Source organism: Sinocyclocheilus anshuiensis, unplaced genomic scaffold, assembly GCF_001515605.1.
Source record: "Sinocyclocheilus anshuiensis isolate Anshui unplaced genomic scaffold, SAMN03320099.WGS_v1.1 scaffold718, whole genome shotgun sequence".
Lineage (NCBI taxonomy): Eukaryota > Metazoa > Chordata > Actinopteri > Cypriniformes > Cyprinidae > Sinocyclocheilus > Sinocyclocheilus anshuiensis.
The window spans coordinates 1,716,767-1,737,989 of NW_015546102.1; the positions used below are offsets into that span (position 1 = coordinate 1,716,767).

Here is a 21,223-nt window from a genome sequence, read left to right on the forward strand (position 1 = left end):
CCACCTACTGGCGGTTTTAATTGTTTTAATTTTACATTTCAAGTAGATTTTCATTTTTTAAATAATTGCAAATGTCAGTATTCAACATTTCATGTTTAAAATATCAAAACATTATTTATGCATTTGTAACTGCAGGTTAACATTCCATGTCCCTCTAAGCTGCAATAACATGTGTAAATACATCTAAATGCCACTTTATAGGCAACTTCTGCAAAGATTACTTTTGTTGATATTGATTTCATTTGTTTAGTAACAGCCTAAATGTATTATTATTATAACTGAATGATTATATGTAAGAATTTGACTCAAAAGATTATGCACACTTTTAGAACAAATGGCTTTATATAGGTAAAAATGCCCATAAAAGGTAAAACATCTATTTAAACTTATTGGAAAAGATTAATTTATATCGCTGCTGTGAACTGACCACACAGAATATGAAATATATATCAAAAACTCACACCCCTAGTACTGACAAAATGATTTGCAACGGTCGCTTTGTCAAGCCCAGTGTAGACGGCCTCAAACTGTTGGTTCATTTATTTTTTTATTTTTTTTGGCTAGTAGAAGTTATGAATGGCCGGTAACTTAAAAATTTAGGCTCAGGGGCACCGCTATGTTTTCTGGGCCCTCTGAACATAATATTGATTCAGATAAGTTAAATACTGAACAAAGAAACTGATAATCAATGTAACATCACAATAAAAAAAAATGTAAATATGAACTATGAATACACAAACAGAAGCCTAATTATTAATCTTATTGACCTAATTATTTATTAACAGGCGATTGTTAAATTTAATAGCAAGACATCTGGCTAAAACAACTGCCTGACAGTGACCTCTTGTCAAAAACTTGTGACATGAATTTTGTCACAGAACTCTATAATAATATAGAGATAACTCTGTTATCATAATAGGCTACTCACCCTCATGTTGTTACTAACTCGTTTTCATAAGCAGTTTTGTCGCCTTCTTAAAACTCTCTCTAAATTTAAAATAGATACATGAAACAAGGTTCACTGCGTAATTTCTTCAGTCTCTACTTATTGAGAAAAGACTTAAAGGGTTCGTTCACCCAAAAATGAAAATTAGCCCATAAATTACTGACCCTCAAGTCATCCTAGGTTGGGCGCATTTTATTTAACTTCTTTTGGACTGATGCATGCAACACCCGCTGAGTGGCATTAAACAGATTGAAAGATCAAAGACAATTTTTTATATAATTCCGATTGGATTCGTGTGAAAGAAGAAAGGCATATACACCTAGGATGACTTGAGGGTGAGTAATTTGTGGGCTAATTTTCATTTTTGGGTGAACTAACCCTTTAAGCCGTAATAAATGATTGTGAACTGCCTGCAAGAAGTAAAGTCAAAAGTGTTTCGTTCACCTAATCGTTCATTATGCTTAATTGAGTGAACGAATCATGGACTTGCTCGGCACCACCTACTGATTCAATCATGTAACTGCCAGAAAGTCCAATTAGATTTATTTTTTCATACAGTTCTGAGATTAAAGATTAGTAGAAATTAAACTACAGCATTATTTTTCATAATTTAATTTCAACACTATAGTTTTTGGTTGCTCAACATCATTTGATCTAGGCCTAATCTGAGCTGTGATATCTGTATTAAGATTTTATACTTAATGAATGACAACCTCAAAGTTTCTGAATGTCGTGATGGGAGTCACAATATTGTGCAATAATACAGTATGTTAATTCATTAAGATCCCTGGCTGTAATAAATATGGTTATGACCAGTGTTGGGGACGCGAGTTACGTAATCAGATTACTTTTTTCAAGTAACTAGTAAAGTAATGCATTACTTTTTTAATTTACAAGAAAATATCTGAGTTAATTTTTAAAAAAAGTAACGCCAGTTACTTTGTTTTCCCATTTATTGACTGACAAGTCTCCTGTCCCCATATTGGGAGAAATCGGAAGTGCAGAGGAGTTGTGTGCGCTGTGTGAACATGATGTTACTGTAGTTCTAGATTAAATGTGAATGTGCATTATTTCATCCCATTCACAAAAAACAGATTTAGTATTCATCAAAATGAATTAAAACAGTGAAATGCAAACTCAGAATATGACGCAAACCTGCAATAATTAAATATGTTAAATAACACAAATGTATCTAATCCCATTTTATTAACCAATGTCTTTGCTGCTGTCCTTTGATGATCCAGTTCAATCATACTAATAAGCAAAAATGACTTTAGATAAACTAACAATTGTGCTTCATTGTTTTTTTTATTGCTGAACAGTGTTTCTTCTCCTGCGTTCTACTGTACAGACGTGAATTTACTTTTCCTTCAGCCTGAGGTTACACTTTTTGGTGTGAAAGGGCTTTTAAATTTGCTATAAATAGAACTTCTTATATTAAAAACAATCGAGCCCTGCTCATATTTAAAAAGTAACGCGAAAGTAATGTAACGCATTACTTTCCATCAAAATTAACTAACGTAATTAGTTACTTTTTTAGGGAGTAACGCAATATTGTAATGCATTACTTTTAAAAGTAACTTTCCCCAACACTGGTATACACCCTGTTCATGAGGGACTGGATCTCAAACCCAAGCTGTTTCTTGTGTTTCAGGAGTGTCTCATTGAACTTCAGAGGGAACATATCTTGTCCTTGAAACATCCTGTCTTCTGGAACTGTTTGATGTTTTTCCCTTTGTTTCATCTCTTCTGTAAATCATATTTAACATTTAGCTGTTTTCCTGCTCCAGGCAAAATCTGACTTCTTGACTTTGCCTTCAATCATGAGAGCAACTTAAAGCTGATGAAATATATTACAACCAAACCTAACTACATTGATATTCAGTGACCAAATATTTTTAAATATCTAAATATTTATGTTGTTTCCAGGCCTGGATATCACAACTTTAAAATGTTAAAGTGCAATTCTAAAGTAATGATGCAAGAGCAGGAAAGAACACAGGAATATCAAGGCAAATAGCAAAACAGTACAATTGTGAAATATTACTACGATTTAAAATGGCAGTTTTTTTATTAGAATATGTCATTTCTGTGATGCCAAAGCTGAATTTTTAGCAGCCATTACTCCAGTCTTTAGTGTCACATGATCCTTCAGAAAGCATTCTAATATGCTGATTTGCTGCTTAAGAAACATTTCTTACCTGTAATGTTGTGCTGCTTAATATTTTTGTGGAAATCGTGGATTTTTTTTTTTCAGGATTCTTTGATGAATAGAAAGTTCAAAAGAACAGCATTTATTTGAAATCTTTTGTAACATTATAAATGCCTTTACTGTCACTTTTGATAAATTTAATGCATCCTCGTCGGGGGAAAAAAAACTGATCTCAAACTTTTTAACAGTACTGTATATAAATCTCTGCAGTGGTGTTTATGCAAACCCATACGCTAGCAAATGTCTCAGATACCTCATTCAACTGCTCCAAACATGTCAATGTGTCCACTTGGAATGGTCAACATTTCAGATGCTGCAAATCACTCGCACCAACAAACCCAATGAATTTTCACAAAAAATGCCACAAAATGTGCAGCATATTGTTGTAAAAATCATAGATCTCTACAGTAGGGTTCTCTGATGATCAGTAATATTGATGAGCTTTACCAAATATTCTTTTTTATTTACCATATGCAGCATTATTTAGCACTAATGATAAAGTAAATATCCTGTGAAAATCAGACCCTAAACAAATAGATATTGCAGAAATAGATATTCTTACATGTGAATAACTAGGTTTTACCATTACAATATGGTGCATGACTTGGGCTATCAGCTGCTAATGTGGTATCTACATATAGATATCTATGAGAAAAATGCTACAGCTACTTTTGAGTATTTGTCTGCCCCCCAGTGGCGACGTTCATGCACTCATACTGTTCATAATATTGGTGCATTACTAAGCTAAACCTAAGAATCTGATTCTGTATGCAAAAATAAAAAGTTGCCCTAAATGCATAAAAAGACAACCAGATCCTTCCACTCCTTCATATGCCACATATGAGATATTCAAGCTCCCATCTGGAGGATTCTGCTCAAAATGCATATTCTTGATAAAAATCATGTCACTAAACAGGAGAATAAGTTATTGAAGAAATACTCAAGAGGACCAGCTGTCCCTTTTGTTTCAATGATTATATTTGAGAATCAGTTTTTTGTGGAAATGATGCAGTATATAAAAAAGGAGATAGAAACTTACTATAGCTAAATGTCACTACTTCTTCCGTCCCTGCACATTGCAGATGAGATATGTGAGGGTTTACCTCTAAATAATAAACATTCATCCCAATTCATCACCTGAGCCCTTGTTCAATAGGATCCCAACCTGCTCAGATGATTTTAACAGGAACTGTAGTCACTTTGGAACTGATGTTCAATCCTTAGAAACTTTGCATATACATGATACACAATGTTTTCCCTACATCAACGCCATCTGTAAAACCCTTTTAATTTCCAGATCAATATGAGCGTAACTCATGGACATGTACTGTCTTCAAGAATTAGACCCAGATAGGATGGGATGTGCCAAGTTGTTTGTAAATAAATACGTTGACAAATGCAGCTCAAGGGACGGTCCCTATGAAATACCAAATGTTCGGAGTATCCTGGGCTTATTATAAAAAAAAGAAAAAGAAAAAAAGACAAGTGGTAAAAGGGCACAGTCAATTCAGTCTTTCTAGGGCACAAATGACAGGACAGGAGGGGGTGTGATTTATCTACAAGGGGAGGGGCTAATTCCTTTCCTGCACAAACACAGTCTCCTGCGGACACAGTCCTGCTTCCTGCAGTGTGATGGCATAGTCCAAGTGAGCGAGTCTTCGGCGGGGGAAGTTGGTGACAAGTTCAAAGCGTTCATTTGGGAATCCCTTAGACTGAACGTGTCTCACCAGTGCCTACAAACAAGAACAGAGGGGAAAAAAAAATCAGAATTCACACACATTTGAAAATGTTTCTGTATTAGACATCTCCTGCTGCAATCTTTTTTTCCTTTTTTAACAGAAATAAGGTTTTCATAAATTGGTAGGGGCTAGACATATTTTGGTATTACGTTTTAGCTGAATTGTGCAGCCCTACAAACAAGCACAGCAAACCTGGATTTTTATATTGAATTTTAAATTCCAAATAACAATTTTTATCTGAAAAAATAAAATAATTTTGTTATTTGAAAATGTTACTAAACAAATTTGCATATCTTGTGAACCTTTTACCACAGTAAAAGTTTCAGCAATTATCATGATATGAATAATTCATACGGTCACATGCCTAACAGCCGGCAATGGCAAAAAAAAAAAAAAAAAAATTTAAAAATCATAATGAAACGTATACCCACCATGAGTTTAGCTTTAGCAGAAAGTGCTATCTGTTCCCTCTGGCCATCTGGGTATCGAAGCATTAAGCGGGCCTTTGGACCTGTGAACAGAGTCATTTTAGTACATTAATTCATTCTTACTGAATATTATTAGCATGTATAAATGTTCAAATCCTTTAAAGGGACAGTCACCAAAAAGCTGCCATTATTTACCTCACCGACATTTCATTCGAAACCATTCTAAATCTTTTCTGCAGAACACAAAAGGTCAATGTATGAGGATCAGCTTGTTTCCATATGACAGTTCCAAAAATGGCAAAACAAAACAGACCATATGCAAGTCGTCTTAACGTCTTAAAGTTTTAAATGACATGAGGATAAGCAAATAATGACAGTATTTTTTCTTTGAGTGAACTATCCCTTTGGACAACTGACATCTGAGAAATGGTGTATACCGTTGTCGTCTGGATCTGCTGTGCTGGTGCCGGCAGGTTCTGAGGGCTGGTGTGATGTGGATCTGTGGTTTTCTCCTAGCTGCTGTTGGGACTCTGTTTGTCCTGTCTGACTGTGACTGAGCCCGACTGGCTCTAGGTGGTTCTTCTTGCTCTCCTCTTTCCTGTGGCATAACTCTTTGTGTGGGGACTTCCTGTGATGGGCTGGGCTGTCCGGCCTGGTGGGAGGAGCTACCTCTGCAGAGACATGTCCATCTAAAGAATCCTCCCCTCCGACGGCCTCATTATCTGAACCATCCACTGAGATCAGGCCTTCGCTGTCAGAGAAAGGTTCGGCATCTGAATCATCATCTGAGCGGGACTCTGCCTTGTCCTGGGTGGACTCATAGTGCGTTTCTTGAAGAGAGGCCCGGATAGCGGCCTCTAACTGACTGTCCTCACTGGCATCTATCAAGCTCTCCTGTATAGACGGATAAAAGACTGTGATGTGGAGCAAAGATACATAAATGCTTTTTCAGGAACCTCCAGAACCTTAAATGTGAACACTTACAGAACGAGCCCGTTTGGCCGGAGGTTGACTGGACTGCCCATCCAGCTGCCCGTGCTCTGATAGGAAGCCTGTGACCTGATCCAGGAATGAGGACACATCTAACTGGTTCCACTCAAACATCTTTTGTCCTGTATTTGTCAGAGGTAAAAAAAAAAAAATAATAAAGCTAAAATACTTTTTTTTAGTTTTTACCCATTCCTTGATAATGCAATTTTTTCAAGCTTATGAAACAGTCACAACTTAACAATTTTTAATAAAACCATATGGTACCTGATAGATCACTTCATTAATGAGCGAATGTGCAAATATTTAAAACTTTAATGGTATCATGTTATGACCATGCTTTTACTAGTCTTACTACTTTATCAATTAAAAAAATAAATTCTATATTATACATGAATATACATGAACTATAGCAAAACCAGTTTAATGCAATAAAAAAATCATTTTCATTCAGATTTTGAGAAACTGCATTTGTATATAGTGTATAAAATTCATACAAACATTAATGCCAACCACCAGTATTAACTATGAAATCATTGAATTTAATAAAAAATCTAGTTCAAAATGCATGTGCCAGGTTTTTAGCAATGTACTCTCTGAATTTATGTTGGTTTTATATAGTTGAAATAATTTTTTTACATTTCCATTTTTAAGACGTTTCAATTTAATGATGTGAATGAATTTAATGTAAATGCCATGTAAAAAAAAAAAAACATATATTTTTCCAAGGTTAAAAAAAATATTCATAAATATTGTTTTAGAACCTCAACTTCCACTAACATAAAAATATATATTTTCTTATAAATTTATTCATTTTATGAGGCTTATTTTACCCCCCACATATTTTTTACATTTCCATTTAAGACATTTAAATTGAATGACTTAAATTAATTTAATGTAAATGCCACGTAACGTAAATGACATTTTTAAAACAGTATTAAAATTTTACCAAGATTAAAAAGTGAAAGTGAAAGTAAAAAACAAAATATTAATTCATAAATACTGTTTATATAAATAAAAATATATATCTTGTTATAAATGTATTCATTTTGAGAGACATTTTTTTATTCCAAAATATTTTTTTTAATCAAAAACATGCTCATTATAGAAAAGACATATTAGTCATTTTATGTTTGACTTGGCATGGGCATCTGAAATGAATTGATCCATAATAATTTTTCAGAAAATGCAACAAATCAGTTCAACACTGCCTTGGGTCTCTCACCTGTACGTGGGTCCAAGATAGAAATATAGGGGAACTTGTTAAGCTTGTAAAACTGAATGTACCTCTGCCCTTCCTCGCTGTCATGGTACACCTAAAAACAGCAAAAACAGCTTACCTGAACAACTCAAAAGCTCACATTCACTATTCAAGTAATGTCATGGAAGACAAAGAGACAGAAGACATTTATATGTCTGTGTAAATGTACCTGCCAGAATATGAAGTGCTCTCTGATGATGTTTTTCACAGCATCATTGCTCCACACGTCTCGGTTTAGACACTGACAGGCAAAATCCTGGACATTCTGAATGTTGATCATCAGCCATTTGTTCTCAAGCTGACCAGAGTCTTTCGCCTGAGGTGACAAAATACATTGTGGGAATGTGTTAAATCACATAGTGAGAGATAATGACTTGACTTACAGGAATATTCTAAAATTAAAAGAAATTAAAAGCATAAACAAGCTTGTATTTTTGCTGTGCTGAAATTATTTACTCTCTTACATAACGTCTACAGTACAGGTTTCTATGAAACCTACAGATTCATTTTTTTAAGAAGACAACATCAATATTGCTCTGAAATGTTACCTGGGGCCTGTTTCAGAAAACACGTTTACCAAATAAGCCAGGTTTATTTCAGTTATTCTGACTTATTGTCAGTTGATTTGGTTCCAAATAAGTCGGACTAACTGAAATAAGCCTGGTTTATTTGGTAAACTTGTTTTATGAAACAGGCCCCTGTTATTTTCAAACTAAATATACTGATTTTACTTGAATAAAGTTTCACTTTCAGATTAAAAAGATGATCTATTTCTCATTCTGCAATGGTTCATCAATATAGATGTGCATATTCATGTTTAAAAACTAAATTCAGTCCAGAAAATGTGAATGAGTTATGAGCGAAAGCCTAAATATATTTTACAATGTATTTTTGAGACAAATACAACTTACAGAGGCAAAAAAAAGTTGATACCCAGTCAAAATGGACCCAAAAACTAAATGTGTAACTTTTTAAAAAGATCATATTTCTTAAAAACTCTTTAAAAAAAAATAAATAAATAAAAATAAACAATGTTTAGTTTGATAGTCTTGGCTCATTTGTAGTGTTTGGTTCGCATACAAATTTTTTTTCTTTTTAATTTTTCTTTTTCTCTTCTGGGTCAAACCAGACCTGAATGCAAATTCACTTGTGCAATCATTTGACCCGTACACTTTTTACAAGTTTGATTGTTTTTATATTCTTTTCTGCAGTAACTAACAGCACATCAGTCACAGATGCTGTCAAAAAGGCTGAACCAGGAACATTTCTTCAAGAACTGATGCAACCCGGCCTGATTTCTGTTCGCTCACAACAGCCTGAACCTGTGTTTGGACAATCCCTGATTTGCAGGGCTTGACTTGTTCTTGGCCAGGAACAAAACACATTATTACGCTGACAAATTTTGTACTTAAAGGGGTCATATGATGCGATTTCAAGTTTTCCTTTCTCTTTGGAGTTTTACAAGCTGTTCGTGAATAGATAAGATCCCTAAAGTTGCAAAGACTAAAGTCTCAAATCCAAAGAAATATTCTTTATAAAAGTTAAGACTCGTCCACACCCCCCTAAAACGCCTTGTTCTAACACGCCCCCACATGTCTACGTCATTGTGTGGGAAGATTTGAATAACGCCGCCCAAATGTTCACGCAAAGAAAGAAGGCGTAACTTTTATTCTCGCTGTAGTATTGTTGTTGCAGCCACCACCATGTCGTGAAGGCGCTGTACAGAGGACTGAAGCACACAAATTAGCCGATCACTGGACGTGTTACTGGTAATACTATTGGGTTTACTAAAGCAGTCGTAGAGCTTACCGTCTCAAAGCTGCCTTTGTGCATGAGTTCAATGGGGGGACGGAACAGATCGGCTAGAGTGCTCAGCTTCTTGTCCACTGCACTTCCATTTCTCAACTCCTGCTCCTGTCGCACTAAAGATTCACATCACAACAGCAGGGTTTCAGAGGAAACACTAGACCATGTGTGCCATCAGAATGCCTCACATGTACTTACTGGTTTCTGTCTGAAAATCCCGAAATCCATCAAAGATTGATCGTGCTGGTCTACGCCTCTTTGGTACTGTGAAAGAGAGATATTATTTGTTTATGTAAACAAAACCAGGGTTTCCCAAATTGGGGTTTGAGAGTTAATGAAAAGCTAATAAATAATTATATTGATACATAATTGAGGCTGTATGATAATTGCCAAATAGCTTATCATTTGATTATCAAATGTTTGGATTTAATTAAATATCTGTATAGTCTGATGTGCTGTGTGTTTCATTGTGAAGCGCACATAAACCTGATCATCTCTTCCCCTTACTACATACTAGGGCTGTCAAATCGATTAATCACCAAAATAAAAGTTTGTGTTTACATAATATATGTAAACCCTGCCTGGAGCACAAAATCAGTCATAAGTCACACGGGTATATTTGTAGCAATAGCCAACAACACATTGTATGGGTCAAAATTATCAATTTTATTTGATGTAAAAAATCATTAGGATATTAAGTAAAGATCATGTTCCATGAAGATATTTTGTACATTTCCTACCGTAAATATATCAAAACTGAATTTTTGATTAGTAATATGCATTGCTAAGAACTTAATTTGGACAACTTTAAAGGCGATTTTCTCAATATTTAGATTTTTTTGCACCCTCAGATTCCAGATTTTCAAATAGTTGTATCTCGACCAAATATTGTCCTATCCTAACAAACCATACATCAATGGAAAGCTCATTTATTCAGCTTCCAGATAATGTATAAACATCAATTTAAAAAAATGTACCCTTTTGACTGGTTTTGTGGTCCAGGGTCACATATGTTTGTGTACTGTGTATATAAATATACACATACATGTATACTGTATATTTAAGAAATATATTTAATGTACATAAATACATACATACCCACACACACGTAAATATTTCTTAAATATATATTTATGTGTGTGTATTTTAAATATGCATATACATATACACACATACCATGCAAACATAAACTTTTATATTGGATGCGATTAATCACGATTAATCGATTTGACAGCCTTACTACATACTCTTCCCCTTTGCTACTACAAGTTAAATCTTTACATATGACTCAAGTTTTGATCTGAGTGTTGATTATTAAATAAACATTTTGGGCAATTTTCCTTTTTTTTGTGTGTGTTTTTGGCTAAATGAAAATTTAATTTCGGTTTCTGTGTTTCAGTAAACAAAAATCATTTCGGTGCATCACTAGTTAAAAGCTTAACAGTTTGAACTTTTAAAAGTGAACATTTTATGAATTATTATAATTATCAAATTGTACACTTCTAATTTACAACAGTAATATACTTCTGTCTTCATTTTTATAATTAAGAGTTAAAACCTAGTAATAATAATAATAATAACTTATTATTATTTTTGTTTTATGATGATGGTGTTGATTTTTATTATTCAATTTGACTGGTTTTCTAAAAAAAACTGTGTAAATGTAATGTGAACTGAGACACTATCACAACTAAAAAGTTTCCACCTTAAAGTCTAGCTAACAAAGTTAGAATAAAACACTTAGATTAAATATTTTATATATGTACTTGCATGTCATATGACCATTCATTGGAAACAGAAAACCGTGAACATGCAAATACGTTAATAAATTATTGAAATAAAGTCAAATCTCAGGGGTGTACTTCAAATAAATATTTTACACCTAAGGGGTTGGGTGACAAAAAAAGTTCAGGAACCCCTGGGTTAGAGAGATAAGATGTATAAATGGGAACTGTACCTCCAAACAAGGGCTCTGGCTCCACCAGAATGTCCTGCTTCTGAGGAATGGGTGCTCGCACATCATCTCTGCCAGAGAGGAGAACACAACATTCAAACTCAAAGCACAGAGCATGCAGTGACTCAAAAAAACAATACAGCAGCTTGAGACCAAGAGCTTTTGGTGTGTCATATGAAGTCACTCACTCTACAGGGGGGTGTCTGCTGCTGGACGCCCCGGCTGAACTGGCACTTGTGCTGGGCTCCTCTGCGATGCCCCCTCCGTCTAGAAACATGGTGACGGCCATCTCTAGGTTATTGTTACATGCTTCCCACACACACACACACACACATGCAAAGATATCAACAGCATATATGCACTTCAAGAGGTGAATATGTAACTGTTAACACGTTACTGGTACTGCGGTTACAAAAATCTTCAAATAACAGTGTCAGACACTAAATAACAAGGATTTCCTTTGATTATATGGTGACATCATATGTTTTAAACACAAATAAATGCAGTGCTCTTTCACTAAATAGAGACACGGCACTACAGTGTGGTATATTTGAATTGGAAATAACTTTGTTTTGTTCATATTTTGTAAACATTAACCTTAAGCTGTCTGTTTCCATTTAAAAATATATATTTGCTATCCATCTAGTGAGAAAGCCCCACCCTCCAAAAAAATATAGATTTTTTTTCCTGCAATATATTACATCAGGCATAATAATGTGTACATGTATTTGGTAGTGCTTGGGAGTTTCTGGCTTGAAAAAGACCCATGTTATTATTTTCATGATCGTATGCCAAATAAAACTAATAAATAGGCAAAATGCAATAATTAAGGTATAATTATGGTCTTTTAAAATAATTGTGGTGTGGAAACCATGGTAAATATAGGTAAGGCAGTCTGTATTAAGATGTTACATTGTTAAGTACCTATACAAATACCTCGTTTGTTCAAACCCTTATGGTTTTATAACAGTGCAGTTAAAGACGCAAAGCAGCGTTCGCTCGTTTCAGTTCTCAACACCCGCCCCTTCAGAGAGCGCGCATGCGCACAACCAGCGCATCTTTCACCTTAACGAAAAAGTAGAGAGCTGCGAAACATGGCTTGTATTTTCTGACCAACAGAAACGAAACTATCAAACGATGCACACCATCATGCGATGCTCAAAAGCAGCCTTTGCGTACACGTCCAATGACAGTTAAACGAAACAGTCTTAGTGCTTTAAGAACATCATAGTTATGTGTGTATCTTTGACTTAGACGCGAGTTGTGAGAAGCATACAGAGAAACGGCAAACTGATTGAGAATCAGCCTACACAAACCGCCATGTTGTGGACTGTGGCTCATATCCACAGACACACTTGTCGAAGTTGTTCAACACACTCGCGGTGGCTGGAAACATTCAGTCACACACAATCAACCTGTAGCATTTAAATTTAGCTGTGGGAATGATAATCGTTGAGTGAGAATCAGTGCAGCACTAGTCAGTTTTGAATTTAAAGGTGTTACACATGTAGCGATGGTGAAATAACAGAAGTAACGCTACAACCACATGTTCAAAGTTCTGAGGGAGTTTTACATTGCCATCAGTATACTTTAGAAATTAGTCTACATTAGATCGCCCCCTTTCTGTTCGGATTTCTTTTCTTTTGCATGTAGATCCATATTAAAGCAAGTGCAGATAGCAGCTAGCCGAAGCTTTCGTTAGTCTCTTTTCTCTGTATGACAGAGGGGGCAGTAATGATGATGCCCTCTTCCCTACATGCAGCATTTCTAAAGACCCCGTGTTTTACTCAAGCGAAATGGCCTGTGCACAAATTCCCGCGAATGCAAAATGTAAATATTTACCAGTTATGGCTGTGAACTGTTGTATTAACCCATTAACCCCCGGGGCTGATGCGTCTCCGAGAGTCGCCATCTTGCCGCCACTGACAACAACACGACTGCGCGCATGCACGGCATCGACCAATAGGATCTCTTTCTACATCTGCCTCCGTGCGTCACCTCCCTGGATCTCTGGGTAATGTAGTTCATTCGTGGTATCACGGACTAGATTCCACTGTGCGCTGAATAAACGGCTTTGTTTGTATGAAAAAAATCAACGGTATGGGTGCTAATCTTCAACGTGTCTCTCAATAGACATTCACTTTGTTAAAAAAAAGTGTTTTTGCTTTGAGTTGACTTTTTCTAAAGATACGTTTCTTCATTTGGAATGACAAAGGAGACAGAGACTTCTTAAAATAAAATTGAATACCATGCATATATATTTTGCTAAATATGCTATATTTAGAATATCTAGTAAGGACATTTTCATTTTTTAAATAATTCTAGTCAAAATACCAGTGTTTATGATAATAAAAATTGTGCTATAAGCACCATGTCTCTCAAGAGAGACAGTAACACAAATACAGACTTTTCTAAAATGGGGCCATTTTCAAGAAGACGCGATATTTTGAAAATAATAAGACTATATTTATTAAAATTTAGATTAATTTATGTAAAATATGTAAGCAATGATTCTGAAAGTTTGACACATGAAATTGTCAGACATTTTGCAAAATGTATAAAATGAATTCTTATTAAATTAATAAGAAAGAATGAACTCACCATGCATGCACCTCTCAGATCAGTCAACAACTGCAATGAAAGTAGTCGAAACAAAATCCCTTTTCATCCACTGTTCTGACACCACGGACATAAATGCATTCTTAAAATATAAAATATGTATTGTTTTATATTTATATTTACAATATAACTTTATTTGTGTTAAAAATGTATATTGTTGTAGTTAGGTCTTAGGATAGCTCTTTGACGTATGGTAGGCACATGCACATTTTGTCACACATGGAATCTCTTAAATTCAATTAAATATGTATTTTTAACATTTCACAAATTGCTTTCATTCTAAAGAATACAAATACGCAAACATTGTATGATTTATTGATAAAGTTGATTTAAACTTGCAAAGTAGAGGGTCACTGTTTACCAGTTGTACTCTCTGCTAACAGTTACTCTGTGATTCGTGAATTATCTAATGTAAATTTTGCATACTGCAATTATTTAATGTGCCATACAAGCTCACTTTAGGGTTATATGGGCTAGAAGTAGTAAATGATACAATAGATATATGTAAAATATATTGTGCTGTAGTACTTGTATACTGAAAGAAATGAATATACAAACAATTGCTGTTATATAACATGATTTAATGACAAATATTTGATTTGAATACGACTCATGCACGACCTTTTCTATTCAGACCATTTTATAGTGTCAGTTTTTATTAAAAGCTTAGAAGTCTCAGTGTCAATCAAAATCATGCACAAGATGTATCTGGTATTTATGAATGCTGTTACTGAGAATATACTTTCTTTAAACATTTCCATTAGGATCTTGGCCTTCCCAACATTGCTGTTTTCAGCAGCATCCACTAATGCGGTATTTACATATTAATATTTATGTGAAACAGGTTGCATTGTGAAATCAGAGGTTACCTGCATGCCTTAAATACAAAACAAACACCATAAGGGTGAGCATTGTTCAAATTCAGTTTATTTATAATACATTCAATTCTGAAACAGTCAACCAAGCTTGTAAAACAAAGTGAAAATTCAAGCAAATTAAAAGCAATCCGATTCAGTTGTTCTTTAACCCTTTTAAAGGGACTGGGTTCATTCCATAAAGAAACCCCTCCGACCCCCCTCCCTCATGGCAAATGGGAGTGACCAAACACAGTCACCACACTGTGGCCTCTTCCATTCACCTCCTATTGCGGGGGAAGAAAACAACTCCGCAGATCATACTATAACATGAGGTGCTTCTGTGTGAATATTTTGAGTGCAAAAAAAAAAGTAATAAAAAAAATACTAATCCCCTGACATCACCTTGCTCTGTTGCATCCCTAAAATCACTTAAGATTGTGTGGCATAACCTTAGTTTATAATGGAATTAATCTCTAATAATATTCAGCATTAATGAAGAGTGAACAATATGCGTCATGTCATTTCAACCAGCCATATTGCTACAACCAGAAACAGAACTGATATGCAAACAGAATCCATAAGAGCATAACACTCACGGAAACAGTCCCTGATCACATCAAAGAATAAGAAGCTCCTCATAGCCATCTTTAGTACCTGAATGCAACGTGAACGCTGACCTTTTTACCAGCTCGTATAGTAATTAAGCCTGATGTAAATCATACAGGGTGGAAATTTCTGATTTTCAATTGATGGAAGAGAGAAGGGGTAACTATGATGAAATTATTTCCTAACCGAAATGCTAAGGGCAGTAAGATTTAGCGCTGATATATATTCCGAACAACAGGCGCCAGCTCCTTTGAGTTCAAACTGAAAATAAATTAACAAGCATTCACACTATAGCGCAAGTCATAGTCTCTGTGTGAGTAAAAGGTGCCAGCACGTGGAATGGCAACACTGGGAGTGGGAGATTCTTCTTTTTTGTTGTTAAAAAGTAAATAAAAGAGATAAATAGGGCATACGGTGTCCATGAGGTGCATGAGGGTAATATGGTAGTGGTGCGTTTATAATATGCTGTAGATGGTTTGGGTGAGGGAGGGCACAATGAGGTGGATGATCAGAAACGGATGAAGGTGGCATCTATCTGCCTGACACTGGGAAGAGCCAACATGATCTTGCGTCTGTATTGAGGGTCCTTCTGCAAAGGGTTTCTCTCCAGATAGACAGTCTCTAGACCTTTGGCGTTTTTGAGTTCGTCCAAGTCTGCCCAGTTATCAATTTGGTTGTCATTCATCTGTATAAGGAAGAACAAAAAAAATAGCTTTTTAACAATGCTTTGTCATTTTTTAGATGTTATTAAAATAAAAAATAAGCATTGATACTCCAAAGTAAGATTTTTACATATACTACCATTCAAAAGAAAAAAACTTTTATTCAGCAAACATGCATTAAATTTTAAGTAAAGACATTTATCGCAGTACAAAAGATTTCTATTTCTAATAAATGCTGTTTTTAACATTGATAATAATTGATAACTGTTACTTGTTCAGCAAATCAGCATATTAGAATGATCATGTGACACTGGAGTAATGATGCTGAAAATTAAGCTTTGCCATCACAGGAATAAATCATATTTTAAGATGTATTAAAGGGGTCATGAAATGCAGTTGGCAGATACAGAGGCAGAAGAAACTTCAGTTGCTCAGACACGTCATTAAAAATTAATTTCAGCCATGCATTTCTTATGATCGGATCTTTAGGGAAGGCTATGCAAAGTTTTGGAAGTGCAGTTTCTTTACATCCACTGACAGAACAACGTTTGAGTTTGTCGTTGTACTCAACATCGTTACCCAGCAGCAGTATTGATCTTGTGATCGATGGACAGACATGAGGTTAAGATCACACCTCCCTCCTTGATTTTATATGACGATCATGACGTCACAATTCTCCCAATCAAATCTGAGCTTCAGAAGGGCAGAGAAGAATTAGATCATTTAAACTGGGGAGTTAGTTTTGAGTTCTTAAACGTGTGTTTTATGTGTAAATATCAAGAACATTTTGATTCTCCACTTCATGACTCCTTTAAAACAGAAAACAGTTATTTAAAACAGTAATCATATTTCATAGTATTACTGTTTTTAACTATTTTTGATCAAATAAATGTAGCCTTGTGGAGCATAAGGGACTTAGAAGATTAAAAGGTAACACTTTAGTATAGGGACCAATTCTCACTATTAACTAGTTGCTTATTAGCATGCTTATTAACATATTGGCTGTTTATTAGTATTTATAAAGCACATATTCTGCATTACCATATTCTACATCCCTAATCCTACCCAATACCTAAACTTAACAACTACCTTACTAACTAATAATAAGCAGCAAATTTTGAGTTTGAGGCAAAAGTCATAGTTAATGGTTTATAGTGAGAATTGGACCTTAAAATAAAGTGACCGATTAAAAAAACCTTACTGACCCCAAACTTCTGAAAAGGTTTTTAAAATCTCCATGTAGTGTGCCATAAAATATACAAACAGTTAACCTGTCTTTTTTTTTTCTTACCCAAAATTCTTTTAATTCAGTCAAATGGCTGATATTTTCAATCTTTTTTATCCTGTTCGCAGCGATATCCAAAGTTGTCAGCTTTTTCTAAAAAAGAAAGGGAAGAAAGATGAAAGATATGTATATTCTAGCACGAAAATATTCTGGGGCGGATAAAAATAAAACCACGGATGTGACGACAGATCAGAACACAGACATCCCCCATGGAGTAAAGGTGCAGTGGAGAGGCAGAGAACGTCAGAATGGCTGGAGAAACGTGAATATTACACACAAAACTACCAGATTCTAGCCTGACAGCTTCTTAACATGCATTTTATGATGGTTTCTTTATCTTGCAATTTTGCTACAGATATTTAACAAGATTTAAAGGAGACATATTAGGCCCCTTTTTACAATATGTAATACAAGTCTCTGGTGTCCCCAGAATGTGTCTGTGAAGTTTCAGCTCAAAACACCCCACAGATCTTTTATTATATCATTTTGAAAATGCCTATTTTGAGTGGAAGCAGAAACACACTTTTTTCGGGCCTGTCTCTTTAAATGCAAATTAGCTGCTGCTCCCCGCCCCCTTTTCCAGAATAGAGCTGCGCCATTACAGCTCCAACCTGCTAAAAACATCTGTTTTGGTTCTGATTATCATGTTTATTGCGCTGAAATCATGCATTTTAAACCATATTAGTTTAAACTTCTGATATACGGTTTTCTGAGCGCACACAACCGAAGGACATGGACAGAAAGCGGCTGTCATAGCATGCAAGTACTAAACTAAGTTCTCATTCACACACAAGTTTACGTTAAAAACACACAAGTTACAAAAACAGTCGGTTATGTCTGTTAAGGTAAACAGCTGGGAAATAAATCACATGTTTATTTTAGATCTGTGTGGCAGCAGCAATATACATTAAATAAATCAATAAATCCACTGCTCTCTTGTCTCCTCTGAGGCTGGGTCTCTAAATAGTGTTCTGTGCTCGTCCATGCAGCCAAAGGCAGAACAGTTAGCATCAGTGCTGGGAGGTATACCGGTTCATACCGAATGCCGGTGTTTATTTTTGTTATGATATGAATTTTTTAAATACTGCAATAGTATGTCGCTTAAACAACGTTCGGAATGCGACACTGTTTGAGAGGGGTCCATTTTCACTGTTGCACTGTGGTGAGGACACAGCTGTATGTGTTACTAAGCGTGAAAGTTCCGAAACTGAAGCTGTAGAACTAATAGAACGTGATGGACAACGGCATAGCCGCTCTTTAGTGTAGATGCATGTTGATTTTATCAGACGATGCCGCGATTATAAATGAGAGTGACTCCTGGCTAACACATATTAAAAGGGGTCGTGTTTAGTCACTATTTAGTGTGGTATTTTTTGACAATATTCACTCATCATGACAGTAAAATAGGGCATTCTAAGTCAATATACTGCAGTATTTCCTCTCTCAATCAGTAGAAAATATGGTCAACACCCGGTCATGCGTAAAAAAAAATACCGTCATGTACCATGAAACCGGTATAATTTAGAAAAATACCATGATATAAATTTTTGGTCATACCGCCCAGCACTAGTTAGCATGTTTTGCTCAAACTTTCGGCATGGCATTACACCATTGTCGCTTGCAAAATCAAAATGATGGCGCCATGGGTAGAAACGTGCAAATTAAGGGGCGGTAATATTATAATGAGATCCCTTTGCCACGTCACCAAGGGAGCGAAATCTGACGCTCTCGTTTTCTCAGACGCTTGCAGAAAAAGGCTTACCAAAACGGTTATTGGGTTAATCTTTTTCACGTTTCCTTGGTTGGTAGATGCACCGGGGACCTGATTATAGCACTTAAAACCTGGAAAAGTCAGGTTTTCATTGATATGTCACCTTTAAGGCACATATATTTTGTGCCAACATTCTATGCATAAATTTAGAATTGGCAGGAAAAAGTATGGCATCTGTAGGCAACCATGGTAGATCTTACATTGTTCTCCAGGCCCTCAATGACTTCAATGCCATTATGACTCAAGTAAAGCTCTCGCAGATTCCCAAGATTCTGCATTCCTTCCAACTTCGTGATGCGGTTACTCTGTCAGACAGGAATAGATGTTAACACCCAACAGAGAAGGCAAATTTGTCTTTAAAAAAAAAACCTTTCCAGCACAAACGCACCTGGATACTGAGAACCGTCAGACTGTGCAATCCATCGAGGTTCTGTAGCCGAGTGATTTTATTCGTGCCAAGGAACAAACTCTCCAAAGTAGTAAGAGAATCCAGATTCTCAATAACCTAAAATTTACATAACATAAGCATACATAAAATTCAAGCCAGGACACAGAGAAATGTTAAACGGTAAGCAAAGAAGAATATGTAACACAAAGAGCAGATGTGGTCTTGGATGTCTCACCCTGATGCGGTTAGACCCCAGTTCAAGCATCTGGAGGCTCGTCAGTTGATCAAGGTTGGCAATGCTTGTAATCTTATTATGAAGCAAGAAGAGCTTCTTGATTTTTGTGAGACACTCCAATCCCTCAATCTTCCTCAATAAGTTGAACGATACATCTAGCTGCCTGCAAATCACAATCACAAATGAGAAAACTGCATGTATTTTAACTTTCTCAATTCTTCAAGTACAAAAGATAAAAAAACAACAACTTAGAATCCAGTTTAAAATTCTTAATGTATTCTTTCTATTCATGGTTTCACACGGTTTTGAAAAACTGTCATTAATTCAGCAGCTTTTTTTTTTTTTTTGCAAAACAATCATGCTAAATTACATGTTCCTTTCAAGATTTCTATTGGGGAAAAAATAAAAAAAAGCTTCTTCACTAAGATATTAGGGCAGTTATCCTGACATCTGTGTCCCCCAAAAATATCACAATGGATTTGAATACAAAAATTAAAAACATGCAACCCTTTACAGACACCTTGGCAATTTAATCATATTAATATATATACACACACACACACACACACACACACACACACAGTATCTCACAGAAGTGAGTACACCCCTCACATTTTTGGGCACCCCTGCTCTAGACCATGCGTACGCACTCTATTACTGGAGTGAGCGAAATAAAGCAAACAGAATGATTTTAAAGTCTGTTTTACATTTGACATATACATTTATGACGCTCTCAATGAAGTTAAGCACTGAAATTTGACAACTAGGCGTTGTAAGCTCCACATATGGCTATTTCAGGGAGGAGACGGGGTGGAGATTCATGTACGCACAATCTTCCGCTGACTGGGTATTACAAAGGGAATTTTATGCAGGTTCTGCCGTACGCATGGCTTTATAAATCTGAAAACTTTTGTACGTACGCAAAATCTAGCTTTTGTGCGTACGCACACATTTAAGATGAAATCTATGTAAAGTTTTATACATGAGGCCCCTGGTCTTTTTTCTCAGTGTGACCGGTAGTTTGACCTCAGTATGTAGTAAACATGTTTAAGATGCTAATAGTAGATTGACTCACAGAGGCCTTTTCTGCATGATAGGTGTAGTCAATTTTAGCATTATTCAACGAAATCCAGTTATTTAAAAAAGAATCCACCTAAATGGGAATTTCACATGAGGGCGAAGAATCCCAAGCAGATTTCACAACAGGTTAGTTGGTCACACAGATTTGCCACACTGACCAACAAAAAGCTGCTTGGTTTGAAAGTAACTTCTATATGAGGATCATGCATTGCTATGCTATTAACAATTAACCTTTTTTTGCCAACAACAATTTGTCTAAATTTCACTGTGAACACACCTCGAGACTGTCAAATACTGAGTTTTTTTTGTTTGTTTTTTTGCTATATGAGGTTCCTTTTTAACTCAACCTTTCCCTTCTACGCTAATCTGAGATGCAAACTGCTGAAC

At 35.5% G+C, this 21,223-nt stretch overlaps 2 protein-coding genes across 4 annotated transcripts in view; both read right to left on the minus strand.

The window, feature by feature from the left end:
* Positions 1 to 4,091: 4,091 nt before the first annotated feature.
* On the minus strand, positions 4,092 to 13,279 carry LOC107700557 (UBX domain-containing protein 7-like). Its single transcript, XM_016502258.1, has 11 exons — positions 13,136 to 13,279; positions 11,522 to 11,653; positions 11,337 to 11,404; positions 9,578 to 9,643; positions 9,383 to 9,495; positions 7,743 to 7,889; positions 7,538 to 7,628; positions 6,310 to 6,437; positions 5,763 to 6,219; positions 5,329 to 5,408; positions 4,092 to 4,891 (listed from the first exon to the last, which is right to left on the minus strand). The coding sequence occupies exons 1-11, from the start codon at positions 13,243 to 13,245 to the stop codon at positions 4,730 to 4,732; spliced, it is 1,554 nt and encodes a 517-aa protein (XP_016357744.1). The 5' UTR covers positions 13,246 to 13,279; the 3' UTR covers positions 4,092 to 4,729.
* A 1,242-nt stretch (positions 13,280 to 14,521) lies between these two features.
* The window catches only part of ppp1r7 (protein phosphatase 1, regulatory (inhibitor) subunit 7), a 12,324-nt gene continuing 5,622 nt past the window's right edge, over positions 14,522 to 21,223 (minus strand). For 2 of the 3 annotated variants that reach the window (XM_016502259.1, XM_016502261.1), the window contains exons 6-10: positions 19,757 to 19,919; positions 19,522 to 19,638; positions 19,334 to 19,438; positions 17,369 to 17,455; positions 14,522 to 16,100 (exon numbers count right to left, since the gene is read on the minus strand). In XM_016502259.1, the coding sequence (XP_016357745.1) occupies positions 15,924 to 16,100; positions 17,369 to 17,455; positions 19,334 to 19,438; positions 19,522 to 19,638; positions 19,757 to 19,919 (649 nt within the window). In that variant the 3' untranslated portion in view covers positions 14,522 to 15,923. The remainder of the gene's footprint in view (positions 16,101 to 17,368; positions 17,456 to 19,333; positions 19,439 to 19,521; positions 19,639 to 19,756; positions 19,920 to 21,223) is intronic. The other variant, XM_016502260.1, reaches the window with a different exon arrangement.

What these genes read in the sequence shown, in the direction of transcription:
- LOC107700557 (XM_016502258.1), bottom strand. Translation starts at nt 13,245, where the DNA reads ATGGCGACTCTCGGAGACGCATCAGCCCCGGGGGTTAATGGGTTAATA. An exon ending in GGATTTTCAGACAGAAACCA is followed by an intron (nt 9,496 to 9,577) that starts GTAAGTACATGT and finishes GTGAATCTTTAG; the next exon opens with TGCGACAGGAGCAGGAGTTG. An exon ending in CTGCTAAAGCTAAACTCATG is followed by an intron (nt 4,892 to 5,328) that starts GTGGGTATACGT and finishes TCTTGTTTGTAG; the next exon opens with GCACTGGTGAGACACGTTCA.